The sequence below is a fragment of the Coptis chinensis genome, chromosome 1, assembly GCF_015680905.1.
Source record: "Coptis chinensis isolate HL-2020 chromosome 1, ASM1568090v1, whole genome shotgun sequence".
Taxonomy (NCBI): Eukaryota; Viridiplantae; Streptophyta; class Magnoliopsida; order Ranunculales; family Ranunculaceae; genus Coptis; species Coptis chinensis.
This window is the reverse complement of record NC_141456.1, coordinates 17,131,736-17,150,987: the sequence shown is the minus strand read 5'-3', so window position 1 is coordinate 17,150,987 and position 19,252 is coordinate 17,131,736. Positions and strand designations below refer to the sequence as shown.

At 37.0% G+C, this 19,252-nt stretch overlaps 1 protein-coding gene and 1 long non-coding RNA gene across 2 annotated transcripts; one reads left to right on the top strand and one right to left on the bottom strand.

The window, feature by feature from the left end:
- Window positions 1–1,875: 1,875 nt before the first annotated feature.
- Window positions 1,876–3,492, top strand: LOC147522574 (sphinganine C4-monooxygenase 1-like). Its single transcript, XM_086560333.1, has 2 exons — window positions 1,876–2,173; window positions 2,727–3,492. Exons 1-2 carry the CDS (start codon window positions 1,955–1,957, stop codon window positions 3,279–3,281), a joined length of 774 nt encoding a protein of 257 aa, XP_086416459.1. The 5' UTR covers window positions 1,876–1,954; the 3' UTR covers window positions 3,282–3,492.
- On the bottom strand, window positions 3,053–9,191 carry LOC147522573 (uncharacterized). Its single transcript, XR_015195429.1, has 2 exons — window positions 8,974–9,191; window positions 3,053–3,255 (listed from the first exon to the last, which is right to left on the bottom strand). It is a non-coding gene; the product is annotated as an uncharacterized LOC147522573 (long non-coding RNA).
- Between the last annotated feature and the right edge of the window lie 10,061 nt (window positions 9,192–19,252).

Sequence of the window (19,252 nt, the reverse complement as noted above, 5' to 3'; positions counted from 1 at the left end):
AAACCTTCGCAGTGATATATTCAACAAAGGCCTTTCTGTATTGGTCGTAGTGATCTTCAAATTAAACTGATCATTAGGAGCTTTCTCGCCTCCGAAATTGTAGAGAGTTTGGAGTAGCTGTGACTTGAGCTTTTCCATAATCTAAAACTTGAAGCAAAGAGTGCAAATACTTGAGGATGAACGCCGAATTCTCTTCTGTACCAATTCCTTTTCTTTTTTATATTACTTTTCTACCAATTCCTAAAGCATTGCGAACTCTCCAAGGGTTCACCTTGTTCAAGGGTGTCGAGCGATTGAAAAGAAAGGGCTTCGTGGGGGGGTTTTTTTTTTCCAAAGGTTTCTGTATTTGGCGTTGGATTCATTGGTTTAGGGTTTTTTGGTTATTTTGTTTTGCTTTTTTTCATTATAATTTGTTTATAAAATTAGAATTTGGGGAGGACATAATAATATAAGAATAGATTAGGGAGATTTAAACAAATCTGGGGAGGTTTCACTAATTATTATTTCATCCCATTTTGTAGGAGCCAATCATATTGTTCGGGGTGCAAAATGGAGCGATATGGTGAGGAGAGAGAATGTGCGCGCACGAGCTTATATATATATATATATATATATATATATATATATACTAGCTTGTAGGCTCGTGCATACGCACCGACTCTTTTGAAAATATTTAGATTTTTTTTAGAAAATTGGTACTACCGTTTTAATTTTCTAACAAGTTGTTTTAAATGAAGTTTTAATTAAATTTTAAAAAACCATTTTTTCAATTGGGAGAGAGATCCTATTTTAATAGGTGAATAATTCATGTTTTAATTAGATATGCTAGATTTTTCCTTTTCAATAGGGGAGGAATTCCTATTTTAATAGGAGAATAATTCCCGCTTTAATTAGAAGTGTTAGAATTTGTTTTAATATGAGATGAATTCCCATTGTAAAAAAAAATATTCTCGTTTTTCAAATATGAGAGAAATTCTCGATTTAATAGGAGATGACATGGAATTTTAATAGTGCTCGAAAAATACCCATTGTGGGAGTTTTAATATTAAGTTATAAATTCGAAATAAGTCGGTGCTTTATCATAGACACTAAAATTGTATGATTTGTAATATGAAATTAGTTTATACAAATCACCTATCTTGTAGCAATTTTTTTTTTATTTGATCAAATATATAATAATTGGACCACTAAAAGTGTTTGATTCGTAATAGGAAATTAGTTTATACAAATCACCTATCTTGTAGCAATTTTTTTTTTATTTGATCAAATATATAAGAATTGGACCACTAAAAGTGTTTGATTCGTAATAGGAAATTACTTTATACAAATCACCTATTTTTTAGCAATTATTTTTTATTTGATTAAATATATAAGAATTGGAAATACACTCAAACTCTCCAAATATAAGAATTAGAAATACACTCAAACTCTCCACAAATGTTTCATGCACATGAGATTAGACTATTAGAAAATACTATCTTTCATATTAAAGTGCTACATAAGATAGATAAAAGACTAACTCTCATATTAAAGTGTCACTAGGAGAGAGAAAATTCTCCTTTAAATGTCTATGCTTTAGTATATAGATAGTAGATGTCTTTAAAACCCCTTCTTACTTTTTAAAAAGTAGTAGATGGGACTTACGAGACTTTTCGCTCCTAACCGTTTAGGAAAAAAAAAATTTCGTTGTGGATGGATACTCCCAAACTCACAACCTAAAAACAGAAGCCCAAAACCTGCACGTATATGGCCGACAAAAATAATGGAATATATAGAATCTTCTAAGCTGGCCGTGAGCCACTAATTAATAACTCGGTCACATGTTTATTTGTGAACCAACGAGAAAACATATATTTTCTCTTCTAAATCTAAATCATAAAACATATTCTTACGTTAAAAAAACAAACTCTTCCTCATTGCCCTCATCGTCGCTGTATTCAAAAGCGAGGGGACAATGGGTTGTATATCAGATGAATTGTTAGGGACATTTTTGCCAATTGTAGTATATTGGTTATATTCCGGTTTTTATATAATGTTGGGATCGTTTGATAATTATCGCTTACATTCAAGGAAAGAAGAAGATGTTAAGAATTTGGTTTCTAAGAAAACGGTTGTTAAAGGTGTTCTTCTTCAACAGACTATTCAAGCTGCTGTTGCAATTGTTTTATTCACGGTATGATTTGTTTTTTGAATGAAATTTAAAGCATATTGATATATTGCATTGTGGCATTGTGTCTTTCTGACGTTGTAAGGGAATTATGAGGAATGATACTATAACACAATGTATTTTTAAGTCTCTATGTTAGTATATAGTATATACTCTATTTATTTGCTAATGTGAAACAATATAGGATTGTATGAAAAATAATTACTAGTGTACCACGACGCGGTGGGAAAAAACGAGCTAGAGGAAACATTATGTTTTGTGTGGTGGGTGTGGATTGGATTGTAGACTAGATAATGCGAGGAATAAAAGGGTAGACATCACAGTTTTTTCCTTTGGTAGTACTCGCTACTTTGGTACCATGGTAAGAAATGAATCACATTAATAGTTTAGGGTTGCAGTATTTTTAAGCCACGAAACTGTATTGTATAAAATTTTGACTCGGTAATCACATTGAGCCAAATACTGGTAAGAGCACATGAACTCAACTATATGGTATTTAATTAACAGGCCTGGTAGTGACCATATGGGTTAAAATGAATTTTCTTTTAATCATGATCAGGTAACAGGAGATGCTGCAGGGGACGCTGCTGCTTTGCAAAATTCTTCCCTTGTGTTGGTGAGGCAGTTCTTAATTGCAATGATTGTATTGGATACATGGCAATATTTCATGCACAGATACATGCATCACAACAAGTTCTTGTACCGGCATATACATTCCCAGCACCACAGGCTTGTTGTCCCGTATGCTTTTGGAGCTCTATACAATCACCCGTTGGAGGGGCTTCTCCTTGACACGATCGGTGGAGCCTTGTCTTTCCTCTTGTCTGGTATGTCGCCTCGAGCTTCCATCTTCTTCTTCTCCTTTGCTACCATCAAAACAGTCGATGACCACTGCGGATTATGGCTTCCTGGAAATTTCTTCCATGTGTTATTTAGAAACAACTCTGCCTATCATGATGTCCATCATCAGCTTTACGGAAGCAAATACAATTTCTCGCAGCCATTCTTTGTTATGTGGGACAAAATTCTTGGAACCTATATGCCTTACTCACTCGAGAAGAGAGTTGGTGGGGGTTTGGAAGTACGGACTGCAAAAGAGCACAAGGGTGATTAACTATTTCGATGGGCATCCAGTTTTTTTTCTAGTTTGTACTATGTTTTTTTTTTTTCAGATTAGTTCATCGTGTAATGTTTGATTCTAATTGTCTGTGCATATGCAAGTCTCTTTGTGTTGTGAATAAAAGACCGCGGAAACAACGTTACCCACAACAAACGGATCAATCCAACACAAAGATTGATCATTCTCAATAGACAAGACTTCAACACCCTCCAAGCAATCTCCCAACACTTCTCAATTTCAAATAACAAGTATATAAAGTAAAACAATTAATGTAAAAGAAGAACAAACCACAAGACGAGATATATCGTGGTTCTAACGAATTTGCCTACGCCCACATCGCGAGTTCCAATCTTTACTAGATGTCCGAGTGCAGATTACAAGTCTCTCAATTCACTCACAAATAATGAACACTCAACTCATAAAGAATTGCTTCTCTTGTAATCTCTCTTTTTTTGGTTTTGGAAAAAGTTAGGTTTTCCAAAACCTTGATTTTGTTTTTATACCAAAAACAAATTTCAAGGACATCGTAGCGAGGCCCACGAAAAAAAATCTGCCTTGGCGCGGTGTGCTCTCTCGGCGCAGTGGCTCTTGTCTCCGTGCTCTTTGAAGCAGTGCGCTCTCTCTAAGCGCCAGGTGGTGCTCTTTGTCTCCGAACTCTCTTGCGCAGCGCTCTCTAAGCGTAGGGGGGCTCTTGACTCAGAGCTCTTGAAGCAGGCGCTCTGAACGTGACATAGAAAAAAAAAACATCCATTTTTCTCTACATTCTCCACTTCGGTGAGGTTTTAACACATAAAACCAAGCCCGAACACATCCAAAGAAGAACACATCCGGTAGGGAACACATCAAAGCAAAGGAAGACTTCGAAATCGGCGCCTGGCGGCTATGCCCACACTGGGGCTCTTTCAAACATGTAGGATTTGGAGCAAGTCCAAACGGTGTTGGAACTTAACTCCGGTGACAACTTTTCACAAGATATCGGCCGGGATTGTCATGGGTGTCCACTTTCTCAAGTGCTACATCACCATCCTCAATGACATCCCAGGTATAAAGTGATAACGGACATCAATATGCTTGGTCCGAAAGCATGATGAACTTGGTTCTTCGCCAAATGAATAGCACTCGACTATCACAATACAAAGCAACACCGTTTCCGCTTCAATGCCCATATCATCTAGAAGACCTCGAAGCCATAGTGCCTCTTTTCATTTGTCTCTCAAGCGCCGCCATATACTCGCCTAGTAGTAGATAGAGAAATCGTAGCAGCATAAACCTCCAACTAACCGGTGCACCATGCATCATAAACACATAACCAGTAGTCGATCGTCATCTATCTAGATCACCTGGATAATCATAATCCACAAACCCACTGACATAACAAGTGCATCCACCATAAGCTAATCCCACATCCAAGGTATCCTTCAAGTACCTTAGTACCCATTTCACTGCCTCCCAATGCTGCTTCCCAGGATTTGCCATATACCTGCTTACAACACTAACTGCCTGTGAAATGTCTGGGCGTGTGCACACCATAACATACATCAAACTACCCACGGCACTTGCATAAGGAACATTAGCCATATGCTTTTGTTCCTCCACCGAACTAGGAGAGAACTTAGCTGAAAGCCTAAAATGCCCAGCTAAAGGTGTAGAAACCGACTTTGCATTCTCCATACCAAATCGTGAAATTACTTTCTGAAGGTATTTCTTCTGAGATACAACTATCCGTCGCTTCTTCCTATCTCTGTCAATCTCCATGCCCAGTATCTTCTTGGCTCCACCTAAGTCTTTCATCTCAAACTCAAAGCTAATTTGAGATTTCAACTTGTCTATCTCCACCATGCTTTTAGAAGCAATAAGCATGTCATCCACATAAAGCAGGAGATAGATGAAGTCATTACCACGAAGCCTTCTAAAGTAGACACAGCAGTCATACTTACCCGGGTGTACTCATGTTGCATCATGAATGTGTCAAAGCGCTTTTGTACCATTGCAGGCGATTGCTTTAACCCATACAAATTGACCGATTCAATTTGCATACATGATCTTCTTTTTCAAGAACAACAAACCCTTCAGGGTTGTCTCATATAGACCTCTTCCTCCGGTCCCCATGCAAGAAAGCGGTTTTCACATCAAGTTGCTCTAACTCCAAGTCGAGTGAGCAACTAAACTCAATAACACACTAATGGAAGTATGTTTGACCACCGGGGAAAAAATACCTCATCAGAGTCGACTCCTTCCTTTACGTGGAGAAACCCTTTGCTACTACTCTTGCCTTGTACCCAGTACTGTCGGACTCAGGAAGGACCTCTTTCTTTCTGAACACCCATTTACTGCCGATAGTCTTTTTACCCTTTGGCAATAAAACTAGGTCCCATGTGTGATTTTTATCAAGAGACTCCATCTCTTGTTGCATAGCAACCAACCAATCTCTGTAATGAGCATCTCTAACAGCTTTCTTGAAACTATCAGGCTCATCATCTTCCATATTCAGTGCATATGCCACTAAATCCACCTGACCATAGTGTTTCATCGGCTTCTCGTGCCCATACTTGTGCACTTCTTTAACTTGTCTCTTTGGCCTGGGGTCACCAATACAAGTTCGCGGATGCTCTTGCTCTTCTTCCTCGTTCTTTGTGTGGTTCCATGATTTGGTACCTCATCATGAACCAACCAGTCATCTGCTGCATCAGACAACTCAAGCTCAGTGGCTTGAACTTCTATAGACTCACCATTCTGCCAAGCTCTTTCTGGCTTACTGAAAGATAACACGGAAGTCTCATCAAACGTAACATCTCTCGACCGGGGAACTTGTGGTCTTCTAGACACCACAATCTGTATCCCTTTACCCCATTTGTGAAGCCTAAGAATATGGCTTTCTTAGCTCTAGGATCTAGCTTGCTCTCCCTCACATGGTAGTAAGCAGTCGATCCAAACACTTCATGAAAAATACTATATCACTGGGTTACATGACCACACCTCATAAGGTGTCTTGCAATCTATAGCCGAACCGGTGACCTATTTATCACGGGTAACACGCCATGGACACCGCATCGCCCAATACTCTTTTGCCTGGGGGCGGCATTAGACAACAAACATCTCGCTCTTTCAAGCAAGGTTCTATTCATCCTCTCTACCATTCCATTCTGCTGAGGCGTGCCCCTGACTGTCCAGTGTCTGATAATTCCATGTTGCGCACAAACTCTTGGAAGGGCCCATAGGTATATTCTGTACCATTGTCAGACCGTAGTGTCTTTATCTTCCTATCTGTGCGATTCTCAACCCTTGCCTTCCACTTCTTAAATGTCTCAAACACTTCATCTTTCGTTTTCATCATATACACCCACACATAGTGGGTATGATCATCAATGAATGAGACATAATAGCGGTTACCTCCTTTTGAAGCCACTCTAGAGGGTCCCCAAACATCCGTATGCACATAGTCAAGGATGCCTGTGGTCGTGTGCTTGCTTGACTTGAACTTGACTCTACACTGCTTCCCATAGACGCAATGCTCACAAAAACCCATACTTGGCTTCTTCAAGTCTTTCAAGAACCCTCGCTTGCACAACTCAGACAAACCCTTTTCACTCATATGCCTTAGTCGCATATGCCACATCTTAGTGCATTCAGAATCATCACTACATGCACCCACTGCTACATCGTCTATCACTGTACTACCCATCAAAGTATACAAGGTTTCGTGTCTTTGACCCTTCATAACTGTTAAAGAGCCACTGACAATCTTTAGGACTCCACCTTCGCCCACAAACTTGTGGCCTTTGGAATCTAAGGTACCAAGAGAAATAAGATTTTTCTTTAGCTCAGGGACATGCCTCACATCAGTTAAAGTCCTCACTATACCATCATGCATCTTAACCCGTATAGTTCCAACTCCTACCGTCTTATAAGCAATGTCATTACCCATCAAAATGGAACCACCATTAATGCTCTCATAAGAAGTAAACCACTTTCTATTCGGGCACATATGGTAGGAACATCCGGAATCAAGAATCCACCTTTCGGCCATATAGTCTTGTGTGGACACACAGAGACTCAACTCGTCCCCTTCAGAGCCTGAAGCATAACTTGCCTCAATTTTTGCCTTACCTTTCTTCTTACCATCTCTCTTGTTCTCTTTCTTCGGGTGAGGACAATTACTTGCGTAATGTCCCCTTTCATCGCAATTGTAGCACTCCACATGTGTTAAAGGCTTCTTTGACTTGGACCTAGACTTCTCATTGCTTGTAGAAGCCTTTTCATACGACCTTCCTCTTGCCACTAGCCCCTGACTTGCATCAATGTTATTCTCTACACGTGTCTTCTTCATCAACTTATAAGAAAGAAGTACACTCTGAACTTCGTCAAGATTGACGTCTTCTCTGTTCATAAATGTAGTCATTAGATGCTCATAGCTTTCTGGCAAGGAGAATATTAAACATGCCGCTTGATTCTCATCATCCATCTTCATACCAACATTCAAATAATCCGCTAGACATCGATGGAATTCACTGACGTGCTCTTGCATTGTTGAACCATCGACCATCATGTACCGATAAAGATGCTTCTTAAGGTACATCTTGTTTGTCATGCTCTTGGTCATATACATAGACTCTAGTTTGAGCCAAATACCGGCAACGATATTTTCTCCCATCACACTATACATGACCTCATTGGCAAGACATAATCGGATTGATGAACAAGCCTGAAGATCGAACTCTTCCCAATCATCATTACTCATACTCGCCGCCTTAGATTTAATCCCCTTTAAAGCCTTGTGTAAACCTTGTTGGATGAGGATGTCCTTTACTTGGACTTGCCAAATCCCAAAGTTATTCTTCCCATTAAACTTCTCTACTTCAAACCTTGCGTTTGACATCTTGGGAGCCATCTTTCAAGTTACACACAATAACCCAAAAAAAAAAATAGTTTCACCTCGGAATTTAATCGAACACCTTGTCTACACAAATTTCGAGCACTAAACTCAAAATCCTAGGTCGTATACCTACGCTCTGATACTAATTGTTGTGAATAAAAAACTGCGAAAACAACGTTACCCACAACAAACGGATCAATCCAACATAAAGATCGATCCTTCTCAATAGACAAGACTTCAACACCCTCCAAGCAATCTCCCAACACTTCTCAATATCAAATAACAAGCATATAAAGTAAAATAATTAATGTAAAAGAAGAACAAACCACAAGGCGAGATATATCGTGGTTTGACGAATTTGCCTACGCCCCACATCGCGAGTTCCAAGCTTTACTAGATGCGGAGTAGCAGATTACAAGTCTCTCAATTCACTCACAAAGAATGAACACTCAACTCACAAAGAATTGCTCTCTTGTAATCTCTTTTTTTTGGTTTTGAAAAAGTTAGGTTTTCCAAAACCTTGATTTTGTTTTTATACCAAAACAAAGTTAGCGATTCTTTGTAAAGCAAAGGCACGAAAAAAAAATCTTTGGCGCGGTGGCTCTTGTCTCTCGGGCTCTCATGCCAGATCGCTCTCTCTAAGCACAGTGGCTTGACTTGACTCGGGCTCTTGGGCGGGTCGCTTCGCTCTGAAGGCGAAGGTGCTCTGAACGTGAAATAGAAAAAAAAGCATCCCTTTTTCTCTACACTTTGTTTACATAGATTTGAAACTTAATTGGAAACCAAAGGTCATTAATAATTACCCTATCTCACCTCATGGAATTGCTTTCAGTTAGCTTCCGCTCTAGTTATGGTGTTTCACAACTTTAGTCTGCTACTAGGAGATTTCTTTATCCACTCGGATATTGTCGACCTTACATTGTTACCTGTTAGGGGATTTGTAGCTAATTTTATTTACAAATCAATATATATTGCTTTTGCCTGGTAAAGTTTGGCGGCAGGGATTCAGCATTTTAAGTCTGTGTTTTACCCTTAAGCCTATCAACTTGTTTGTGGATTTCTTGCTTCATAAAAGTTTATATGTCAATAAAAAGAATTAGAACAAAATCTTCCAGTATTAAATATATTTAAGACACCCAAGAGTCAAAGACCCGCAATTAGTGTAAATCTGATAACTTCTTGGCCTCGGTGAACAATATTACGTTCACCCAGTTGTTACAGTTTCTGCTGTTTAAGGTGGCAAAATATGAAATGGTAAAAGACTTTCACAGCCCGTACCAATAGAGGCAAAACTTCCTGACAGTCTTAGTACAGGATAGTACTTAACGTCCTATGATCAGTGAATGTGGATTTACTGCTCCTGCGTTTAAACATAACTTTCGTAGCTGACGCTCTTCACATGCAAAGAGTAATTTGTAATTTGGTGGCTTATCAATCTAGATTGTAGATAGCCCTGCCTTCCAACTTTTTGTTGCATTCACGTCTTATGTGTACCTTTTCTTTATAGTTTTATCGTGACCCCATCATGCACATGGCTGCTGTCTTCTCCATTGTCCCTTAAATATGCCCTCCATCGTCCCTTCATGTTCTTTGTCTGGGTATTCTGCAATCTTTTGAGAGTGATCACATCTTTTGGGTACGATGATGACATTTTAGCTTTTGGTAAACAGTGCTTAAACACTGTCTTAGTCGTTGGTGACAGTTTTCTATGACAAGCGCCATTGGTTCATAGCATTTTGGATATGTTTACTGCTGGCTTAGTTTCAATTAGTTCTTTAGCATTTTGGAATTGGATCTACCGATATTCATGCTAGACCGAATCTGTGGACTTTTGCTTAACACGCACGATGATAAGGGGAAGTTTGAAATGCCAAAAAAACAACATTGGTCTATAACAAGGTCCTCAGTGATACGTTCAGTACTATCAAACCCCATAGACAGTAGACACCAAGAAACAGTAATAGTGCCCCATGATATGAATCTTTACTAGAAGAGGAGAAGTCCTTATAATCTATAGATAAGGATAGGGGTTGGACAATGGTAGCCACATACAAGAGTTTTTGTCTTAAGTTAGGAGAAGGCCTGGTTTGCTTTGAAAGTTAACTTCAATCATGTTTGGCTGCTCTTCGGATGCTTCTAGTCTGGTACATTTTCAGATGATTTGGTAGATATAAGTTAAAGTTCAGCTTTCTAGGACATCTCATGGTGAGGAACCGAGGATACTTTGGTTCCTTTGGACATAAATTGGGTCCTTTGTCCCTTGTAATTTGGTTTTCTATGTTAAGTGGTAGTGCTTGTGTCCTTGGGTTGTTTCACTTTTAAATGGCAGGATAGATAGGATCGAACTTATGCTACTGCACAACTAGTTGGGTTGCTTTGTGCGATTGATGGCTTTTGCTAGCCCCACATAACCAACAAAGTCTTACATCATGACAAAACCATGCTATCATATGATTCTTATTTTGCCAGTCATACACTGTCCTTAATTAAGGAAAGATTTCACCCCTTCCAAACTCTCTCTGGATAAGGAAGAAGAGAAGAAGAAACTAGGTTTCCTTCCAAACTCTCTCTGGATAAGGAAGAAGAGAAGAAGAAACTAGGTTTGTATTTGGGTGAGTAATTAGATCTAGACGTGAGTCCTGTTCTTATAGAGATCCAGACGGTTCAATTTCGGTCCTGAGCTCGACCCAACACGTCGTGCACGGCTTCGGTCCTGAGCTCGACCCGAACACGTCGTGCACGGCTTAGCTCGGTTCGGTGCGAATGAGCACGAGCGTGTGTGGCTTTGTGTGCGTCCTCCCTCCTAATACAAAAGCATTTGTACCCTAAGGGCACACCCTTATGCTAGAGAAAGTCTTGATATACATACAAGGTAAGTGGTGGCTTACCAATGTGGGACTATCAAAAAAGCACAAAAGTGGAGAGAACACTCAATGTTCTTCTCCTCCACTTTGCACACACATAAGTAGATTGAAATAACTAAAGAGATTCCAACAATCCCTCATTATTTCAAAATACTTATAGTCCCCCACTATTTTGGAATTGAATATAATAGGATATTACAAAAGAAAAGGGTTACAAAGTACCAGAGAGAAACGAAATTGCAATACCTAAGATACTGGTACCTTACGGGCTTAAACCAGTCATAGGGTAACATGTCTTATCTCACGTGAAAGTGGTAGATTTAAAATCTTTGAACCAACATTCCCTTGTAGTATAATAGATGATATGCACCAAAACTGCTTTTTCATTATATGCCAGTTCTGCGATGTTGCGCTTTTTGGCCATGCGCTACTTGTGATTTATGAATGCTCTAGAATACATGCCCAAATATCCATAAGAACCAACCTAGTTCTACACTCATATAGGTGGAATACCATAAAGTATACATTGCAGTTTAAATACACTATCTCATAGTAAAATGGATTATGAAATCCAATAAGAGTAAAATAACTCATCTTTACTCACTCCAATTCTAATTATACAATGTATACAAAATTACTATCTCGCCATAGGGTGGGACGTCTCAAAATGTATCAAGACAACGAGGTGACTTGTTTTTCCCTTTGAACCTACTTCATGAGATTACCAATCACATATAGGTAGGGTTGCCATCAGTGTCACCCTATATCTTAAGCAAAAGTTTCATCCCTTTTAACGTATCAACCACTTGCCTCCTGCGAAGTGGTTTTGTCAAAGGATCAGCCAAATTTAACTCTTACCTCACATAATCTAGAGCCACTACTCCAGATTTCAGCAGCTGTTTTATAGACTTGTGTCTCAGACGTATATGTCTACTTTTCCCATTATATAATTTGTTATTTGCCTTTGCTATTGCGGTCTGACAGTCATAATGCATGGGTATAACTGGAGGTGGTTTTGAGCCAATAGGAAGATCTGCCAAGAGGTTTCTAAGCCACTCAACCTCATCCCATATATGTTTTATCTAAAGCAATAAGCTCGAACTCCATGGTTGAACGACCTATCAAGGTCTGCTTAGAAGATTTCTAAGCGACTGCACCTCCACCAAGAGTAAAAATATAACCACTAGTGAACTTGATATCATGAGAATCAGATATCCAGTTTGCATCACAATAACCTTCTATCACAAGTGGAGTTTGTCTAAAACGTATGCCATAATTCATTGTTCCTCTTAAGTACTTGGCTAGTCTCTCTAAAGCACTCTAATGTTCCTTACTAGGACAACGAGTGTATCTGCTTAACCTGTTAACTACATAAGCAATGTCAGGTCTAGTGCAATTCATCAAGTACATGAGACTACCAAGAATTTGGGCATATTTAGACTGAGAGATACTATGTTGATTATTCTTCTTAAGTTCACTATTTGCCTCATAAGGTGTCAACACAGGCTTATTATCATAATAGTTAAATTTTTTCAAAAATTTCTCAACATAATGCTCTTGTAAAAGCGTATAGCTAGCCATCATTGTTTTTGATAATTTTGACTCCAAGAATCACATCAGCTCCTCTCAAATCCTTCATTTCAAATTGGAGGATAAAAACATCTTGGTGTTTCTCACAACATCAAGGCTAGGACTCATGATTAGTATGTCATCCACATATAGACATATAATCACATATGTATTCACATCAAAAGATTTAAAGTAAATACATTTATCAACATCATTAATTTGATATCCATTAGATATCATTACACTATCAAATTTTTTATGCTATTGTTTAGGCGCTTGTTTCAACCCATATAAGGACTTAACCAATTTGTATACCTTATGCTCATTCCATGGTACTATAGTACCTTCAGGCTTAATCATATATATTTCTTCATCAAGATCACTATTCAAAAATGCAGTTTTTACATCCATTTGATGAATAAATAAATTATGAATAGCAGTTAGAGCCATTAGAACTCTTATAGAAGAAATTTTAGTTATAGGAGCATAAATATCAAAATAGTCAATGCCCTTTTTTTAGAGAATCCCTTGACTACTAATCTAGCCTTATATTTATCAATGGAACCATCCGTTTTCAGTTTCTTTATGAAGATCCAATTGTAAAGTATAGGTTTCGCCCCAAAAGGTAGATCAACTATCTCCCATGTATGATTAGGTATAATCCTATCTCCCATGTATGATTAGGTATAATCGAATCTAGTTCTGAGTTAATTGTATCTTTCCATAAAGGCCCATCTCTAGAACTGATTGCCTCATTATACGTTACAGGATCATCATCAATGAGAAACATGTAAAAGTCATCACCAAAAATTGGGGGATTTTCTATCTCTTTTACTCTTCCGAATTCTTGTTTAGAAATTTCAGGATTTCTTGATTGTTGTTTATTAGAAGCAACCGACCTCTTAATGCCAATTTTCAAAGGAAACATATTCTCAAAAGAAATCAGCATTTTTACTCTCTATAATAGCGTTAGCATCCACAAGGTTATTATCAGATTTTACTACTAAAAATCTATATGCACCACTATTATAAACATAACCAATGAACACACAATTAACAGTTCTAGGTCTCAATTTTCTCTTTTTAGGTTCGTTCACTAGAACCTTTGCAAAACACCCCCACATTTTGAAGTATTTCAGGTTAGGTGCATGACCCTTCCATATTTCATTTGGTGCCTTATCCCCTATTTTCTTGTTGGTATTCTATTATATATATGGCAAACAGATAGAATTGCTTCCCCCCACAAGTTCAAGGGAGCTCCAAAACTAACAAACATAACATTCATCATCTTTTTTAGTGTTATGTTTTTCATTTCTACTACTCCATTAGATTCAGGAGAGTATGGTGGATTAGTATCATGAATTATGCCATTCTTGTCACAAAAGTCCTAGAATGAGTTGGACTCATTCTCCACCCTTGTCATACCGAAGTCTTTTAATTTTACAATTAAGTTGGGTTTCAACTTCAGCTTTGTATTTAAGAAACATCTCACCTGCCCCATGCTTGTTTCTAAGTAAATATACTATGGTGTACTTAGAGAAGTCATCTATGAATGTAATATAATAAAACTTCCCTCTTCTAGACATAGTACTTCTAAATTCACCCAAATCAGTATGAATAAGGGTAAGAAATTCAGTTTTATCTCTAGAAACAAGTCTGCAAGGTTTCTTTGTGGCTTTAGTCTCAGCACATATTTCACATTTATCAGTAGAAAAATAAGAAATATCAAACAATAAACCACATGCTTTCATCCTTTTCATATATTGAACATTCACATGTCCTAATTTATCATGTCATATATTAAAAAAGTCTAGCAAATAAATAGAAACAAATTTATTCTCATTTATAATAATGTTGTCAAGTACATTCGACATGAATATACCACTATTATTACAATAACATTTCCCAACAAAACTCTCATTCTTACTCAGAACAAACTTATCACTTTCAAAAGACACCTTGACACCAGCTTTTCCCAGTAGTGACACAGAACTCAAATTCTAATGAATCTCAGGAATATGGAGAGCGTACATTACTAAGTGAAAGAGGTTTCCCTGAAGTTAACTTCAGAAGAATCTTGCATGTTCCCTCAACAGGAACAGACCTTGAGTCACCTATATAGACTTTTTCATCTTTCACTAGCATATAATATGAGAAGGCTTCAATATCACTACAGATATGGCGGGTAGCACCAAATTCTTCTTCTCAGTGGCCATAAAAACTTGTGACACTACAACAACGATTATGTAATCTCCCTCAACTAAATTAGCGTTGGGGGGATCATCTATCTGTGTCATTTTTGTGTCTGCACTGAAAAACTATGTCATGGTTTACCATAAACATAACAATTTTCATTAACATTACCACTCCTTATAAAAGAAGGGCCTTTGACTTTTAAATTTTTATTTCTTTTGAAGTTTTGCTTCTTAGAGTATTTGTTGGTCTTGGTAGGATTACCCTAAACTATATATTTTAGCTTTTGAATTTCTTAGCCAATACGTCATCCCGAGTCATGTTCTTCTCCTCTATGTAAATGTGAATGATCACATCCTCAAGAGTTATTTGTTTATTTGTGTTTATCCTTCATACTATTTTTATAGTGCTTTCAAGACTCACGGAGTTTTTCAATTAAACATCCAACAATAAAGGGTTTAGGTAAATTAATACCTTCAGTTTTCAGACACTAACTAGCACATGAAAGTCATGGATTTAATTTGAGACGTTACATCTCTATCCTCTCTCATCTGGAACTTAAGAAAATTCCCTACTACATATTTTTGAGTAACAACATCTTTAATTATATATTTCTTGTTCAAACTATCCCATATTTTATGTTCGTTTTTAGATGAACAATAAATATGAAAAATCTTATTAGACAAGGTACTCATAATTGTATGATGACATACCTTGTTACCTTTCATCCAAGCAGCATGATTTCCTTCAAAATCAATAGAACCATGGGTGCAAATTCAGTAAGATACCTCGCATAGTTAAGGACATCTAGTGCTGAGAACACCCTTTCCTTTCTTGAAGTGAGAACCGTTGAAGGATTCAATCTTGGACACATCATGTAAGTTGTGAGCAGTCAGAATAGGAGCAAACATTATACAAATTAGAAGTGACTCCCTTAAAATTGTTAGAACCGGTGTGTGGAAACAATAACAAGTTGAGAATAGAAGGAACAATAGCAACTAAGGCGTGTATGACATGATTAGTGATAAGTATTAAATTGGACTTATTCCAACTCACACTTATATCAATTACCTTACTCTCGATTCATGTTAAAATATAGTTCGAGTAAAGGAATCATCCCATGCCTAACATTGAAGCATTTTTGGTTCACAACTTAGCTAGACTACTCAAGAGAAACCTTAAATGAGAGAAGGCTATAGGTGGAAGTTTTTACACTACACTTTACTTCTTTTAATTATCAGTCACAAAAGTTACTAATAACAAATTTATTCTAAAATGAGTAAAGAAGATAGAAGAGAGAGAAGTGTGGATGATTGATTTACCATGTGATTCAAACTACTATTAATGAAAGACATATTTCAATTGTTGGTTTTTATATTCACTTTGATTCATAGACAAATCAAAGTGAATAATTAAACTTTGATCCCTAGTAGAATTTCTAAATCTCTAAAGAGATTCTACTAACATGAGAGATTAAATTAGCACCTTATCTCTAGAGCACTTCTTCAACCTCTAGTTTGCTTTCCACTTCTAATTATTTTGTAATTGAAGTAAAAATCAAACTTGTTAAATTTTTAGCAATTGAGTTATATCTTCATTAGTAGAGTTATCCTCACATGGGTTTATCTAACCCTCCACAAGGGATGAGTTAGCTCATGGTGAGATAACTACAACTAATGAAAATGAAGAAGAAGAAGAAAAAGAAGAGAGTGAAGGGCTACAAGGCCACAAATCACAAGTAAATTGGCAAGTTTATTTAGAGCACCACCCCTCCTATTTATAGTTTCAAAGGAGTTAAATGGGTGGCCAAGATTACATCTTACATTTTCAATCCAAAGGTTACAAATTAATCTACTTTTATAATAGAATTTATTTAATATAAGTGGAGAAAATGGGTGAATAGTCATTCCCATTACAAAATAAATAATTAGGAGTGGTTTGTGCATGTATTTAAGTAGAGAAAGTGGGTGATTACATAAGCTTCCACTTAATGACATCATGATGAATAGTAATTAGATTTTTACTTTGTCTTGGTTCGGACCTGTTTTAATTTTGAGTCTAGTAAATTGATAGAACCTATATACCATTGTGTAGAGCTTGTTGCGCTGATCGTTTTGACTAGTCACACACCCAAAACGGAGTTCAAAGTCAAAAGATATGATTTTCTGAAGTTTCGCTGACTTTTCTGCAAGATTTGACTAGGGTTGACCCGGAATTGACTATTTTGACCAGGCTTCATGGGGTTGATTTAAGCTTCCAATGGGCTTCTTTTGGACTTGATAAAAAGGCTTTGTTTCCAATTAGCATATTCACCTTGTTTCCATGCCAAAATGCCGGTTTTGTTGAAATTTCATCGTTTACGTGTCGAAACCTGCAAAAGCGTGGAAATACAATTAATTTTCATTTATTACACACATAATTAACCAATATATAATGTCTCTATGAGGTTTATATTATAGTTTTGGGTGCTTATCAATCAGCTCCCAAATGTGCGTTTTATTACCCCTATATTACTGCATTACAGCCTGTATTACGCTTAACGAAAAGACAACTAATAGCTTTTATTGCCTTTTTTAGGTTATGGAGTATTTCAGACCACTTATCATAAAAACTGCGTCTAAGCACCAAAAAGAGCCTTAATCACGCTTATTATGAAGACCAGAAGCTGCTATGGAAAAATGCTAAAAAAGTCAAAGTCAAAGGTCAAGGTCAAAGGTTAAAGTCCTCAACTTAGAAGACCAGAGATGGAGTCCCTTATCTCAAAATATAACATTCTCCCAAAATCTACCTTGGTCAAGAAGAAATAAAAAAAGCAAAAGCAAAAGTGAAGGGTGAGGTGTCTCATTTGCAATGGATAAGGGCAAATATGTAAAATGCAAAAGTAGGGGTATATAATCCAAAAGTTAGGGAGAGAGAAAGTATCCATTATCTTAGAATCCAAACCATTTGGTTTGTTTAATTTCTTGTCTAGTTTTTCAATTCAAGTTTTTACTTTATTGTTCTTCATTTCCTTTTAATTAAAACTTGTTATTTTCCTTTGTTCTTATTTCAATCTTCAATCTTATCTTGTTGTTCTTATTTCAATCTTCAATCAATCTTTCTTTCAATGTTTTTATGTCATTTCAATACCAACAATTAAAGCTTTCATGTTTTCATTAGTGATAGAGATTTAACCAACCTAAATTAACAGACTAATTAAATCCTATTTTACTTATAATAATACTCACAAGCGCACGAGGTCTATTGTAGTAGGTGTGCAAATACGAGGTCGATCCCACAGACAATGCGTGTTGGGTACAATTAAATATTAAAATATTACTTAACCTAATCCGAACTATAATGGTTTGTAGGAATAGTAATTATTAACTAAAACTAGTTAAACTATGCAAATAATAATACTTATATGAAATACTATTAATGGAGAGAATACTAAGGCATTCGAATCCACCCTAGACCGTTGTAGGTTATCTTAGTTCAACTAATTTAATGTTCTCTTTTAATTACAAGTAGCACGAGGGAAAGGTAACCCTAGCTTGCTCGAAGATGTGAACGTTGAGCTCTTATATAAATCTATATATTGGTTTGATTGAATTTCAACAAACGAGAATATAAACTCCTAGCGAAAATCATCTTCTTACAGCACGACTTCTCACAAGTTTACGTAAACGATAAACACGATGCTTTGATAAGAATAGAATATTAATCCAACTATTAACTAGTCAAGTCATGGCATAACATGCAAGATATAATCAATGAAGGTAAGCCACTAATATCAATATGAAACCAATCAATGAATCTTTAAGTTCCGAGAACAATGAATCAATTAAACATTATAAACCTACGCAAGTCTAGGGCTTCCTCTAAGCCCTAGCTTGGAATTTAGCTACACATAATATTAATTAGACACAAACTATAATAAGGGATAGATAAACTCATGTAGAAAGTGAATTCTTTTATTCCTTGCTTCAAGCTTCTGCCTTTTTCTTCGACTCCTGTGTTGCTCCAAACCTCAACCTCACTCAAGATATCACCTGTTTATACCGTGGGTTGAGTCTCTCTCTAGTTCTCTCTACTCTACTTTCGAGCTTTCTCTCTTCTTCTTCTCTTTCTCTCTTCCTGTTCTCTAGTTCGATGTTCTAGAGAGGCTGTTGTGTTCTCTTTCGTATATATAGAGATGGATTAGGGCATACAAGCTTTGGAACTACTTAAGAAAGCTTCATTTCCGTGTTTTAATCCCTTTTGGAACTATCCAAATCGAGTTGAAGCTGTGTAGGAAAGCTGCGAAGGGTGCTATGAAAACACTGTAATTCTGACAAATTTCGAAGAGGGCGCGGGTCGCGCTCTAACATAGGCTTCTTAGGGCGCTTCTAACCTCTTGACAACAGTACCTCAACTTTTCATAGTAGCTTTATTTTATCTCCTTCATGTTATTCCCCACCTTGTTTCATGAATTCTCTATAGATTCA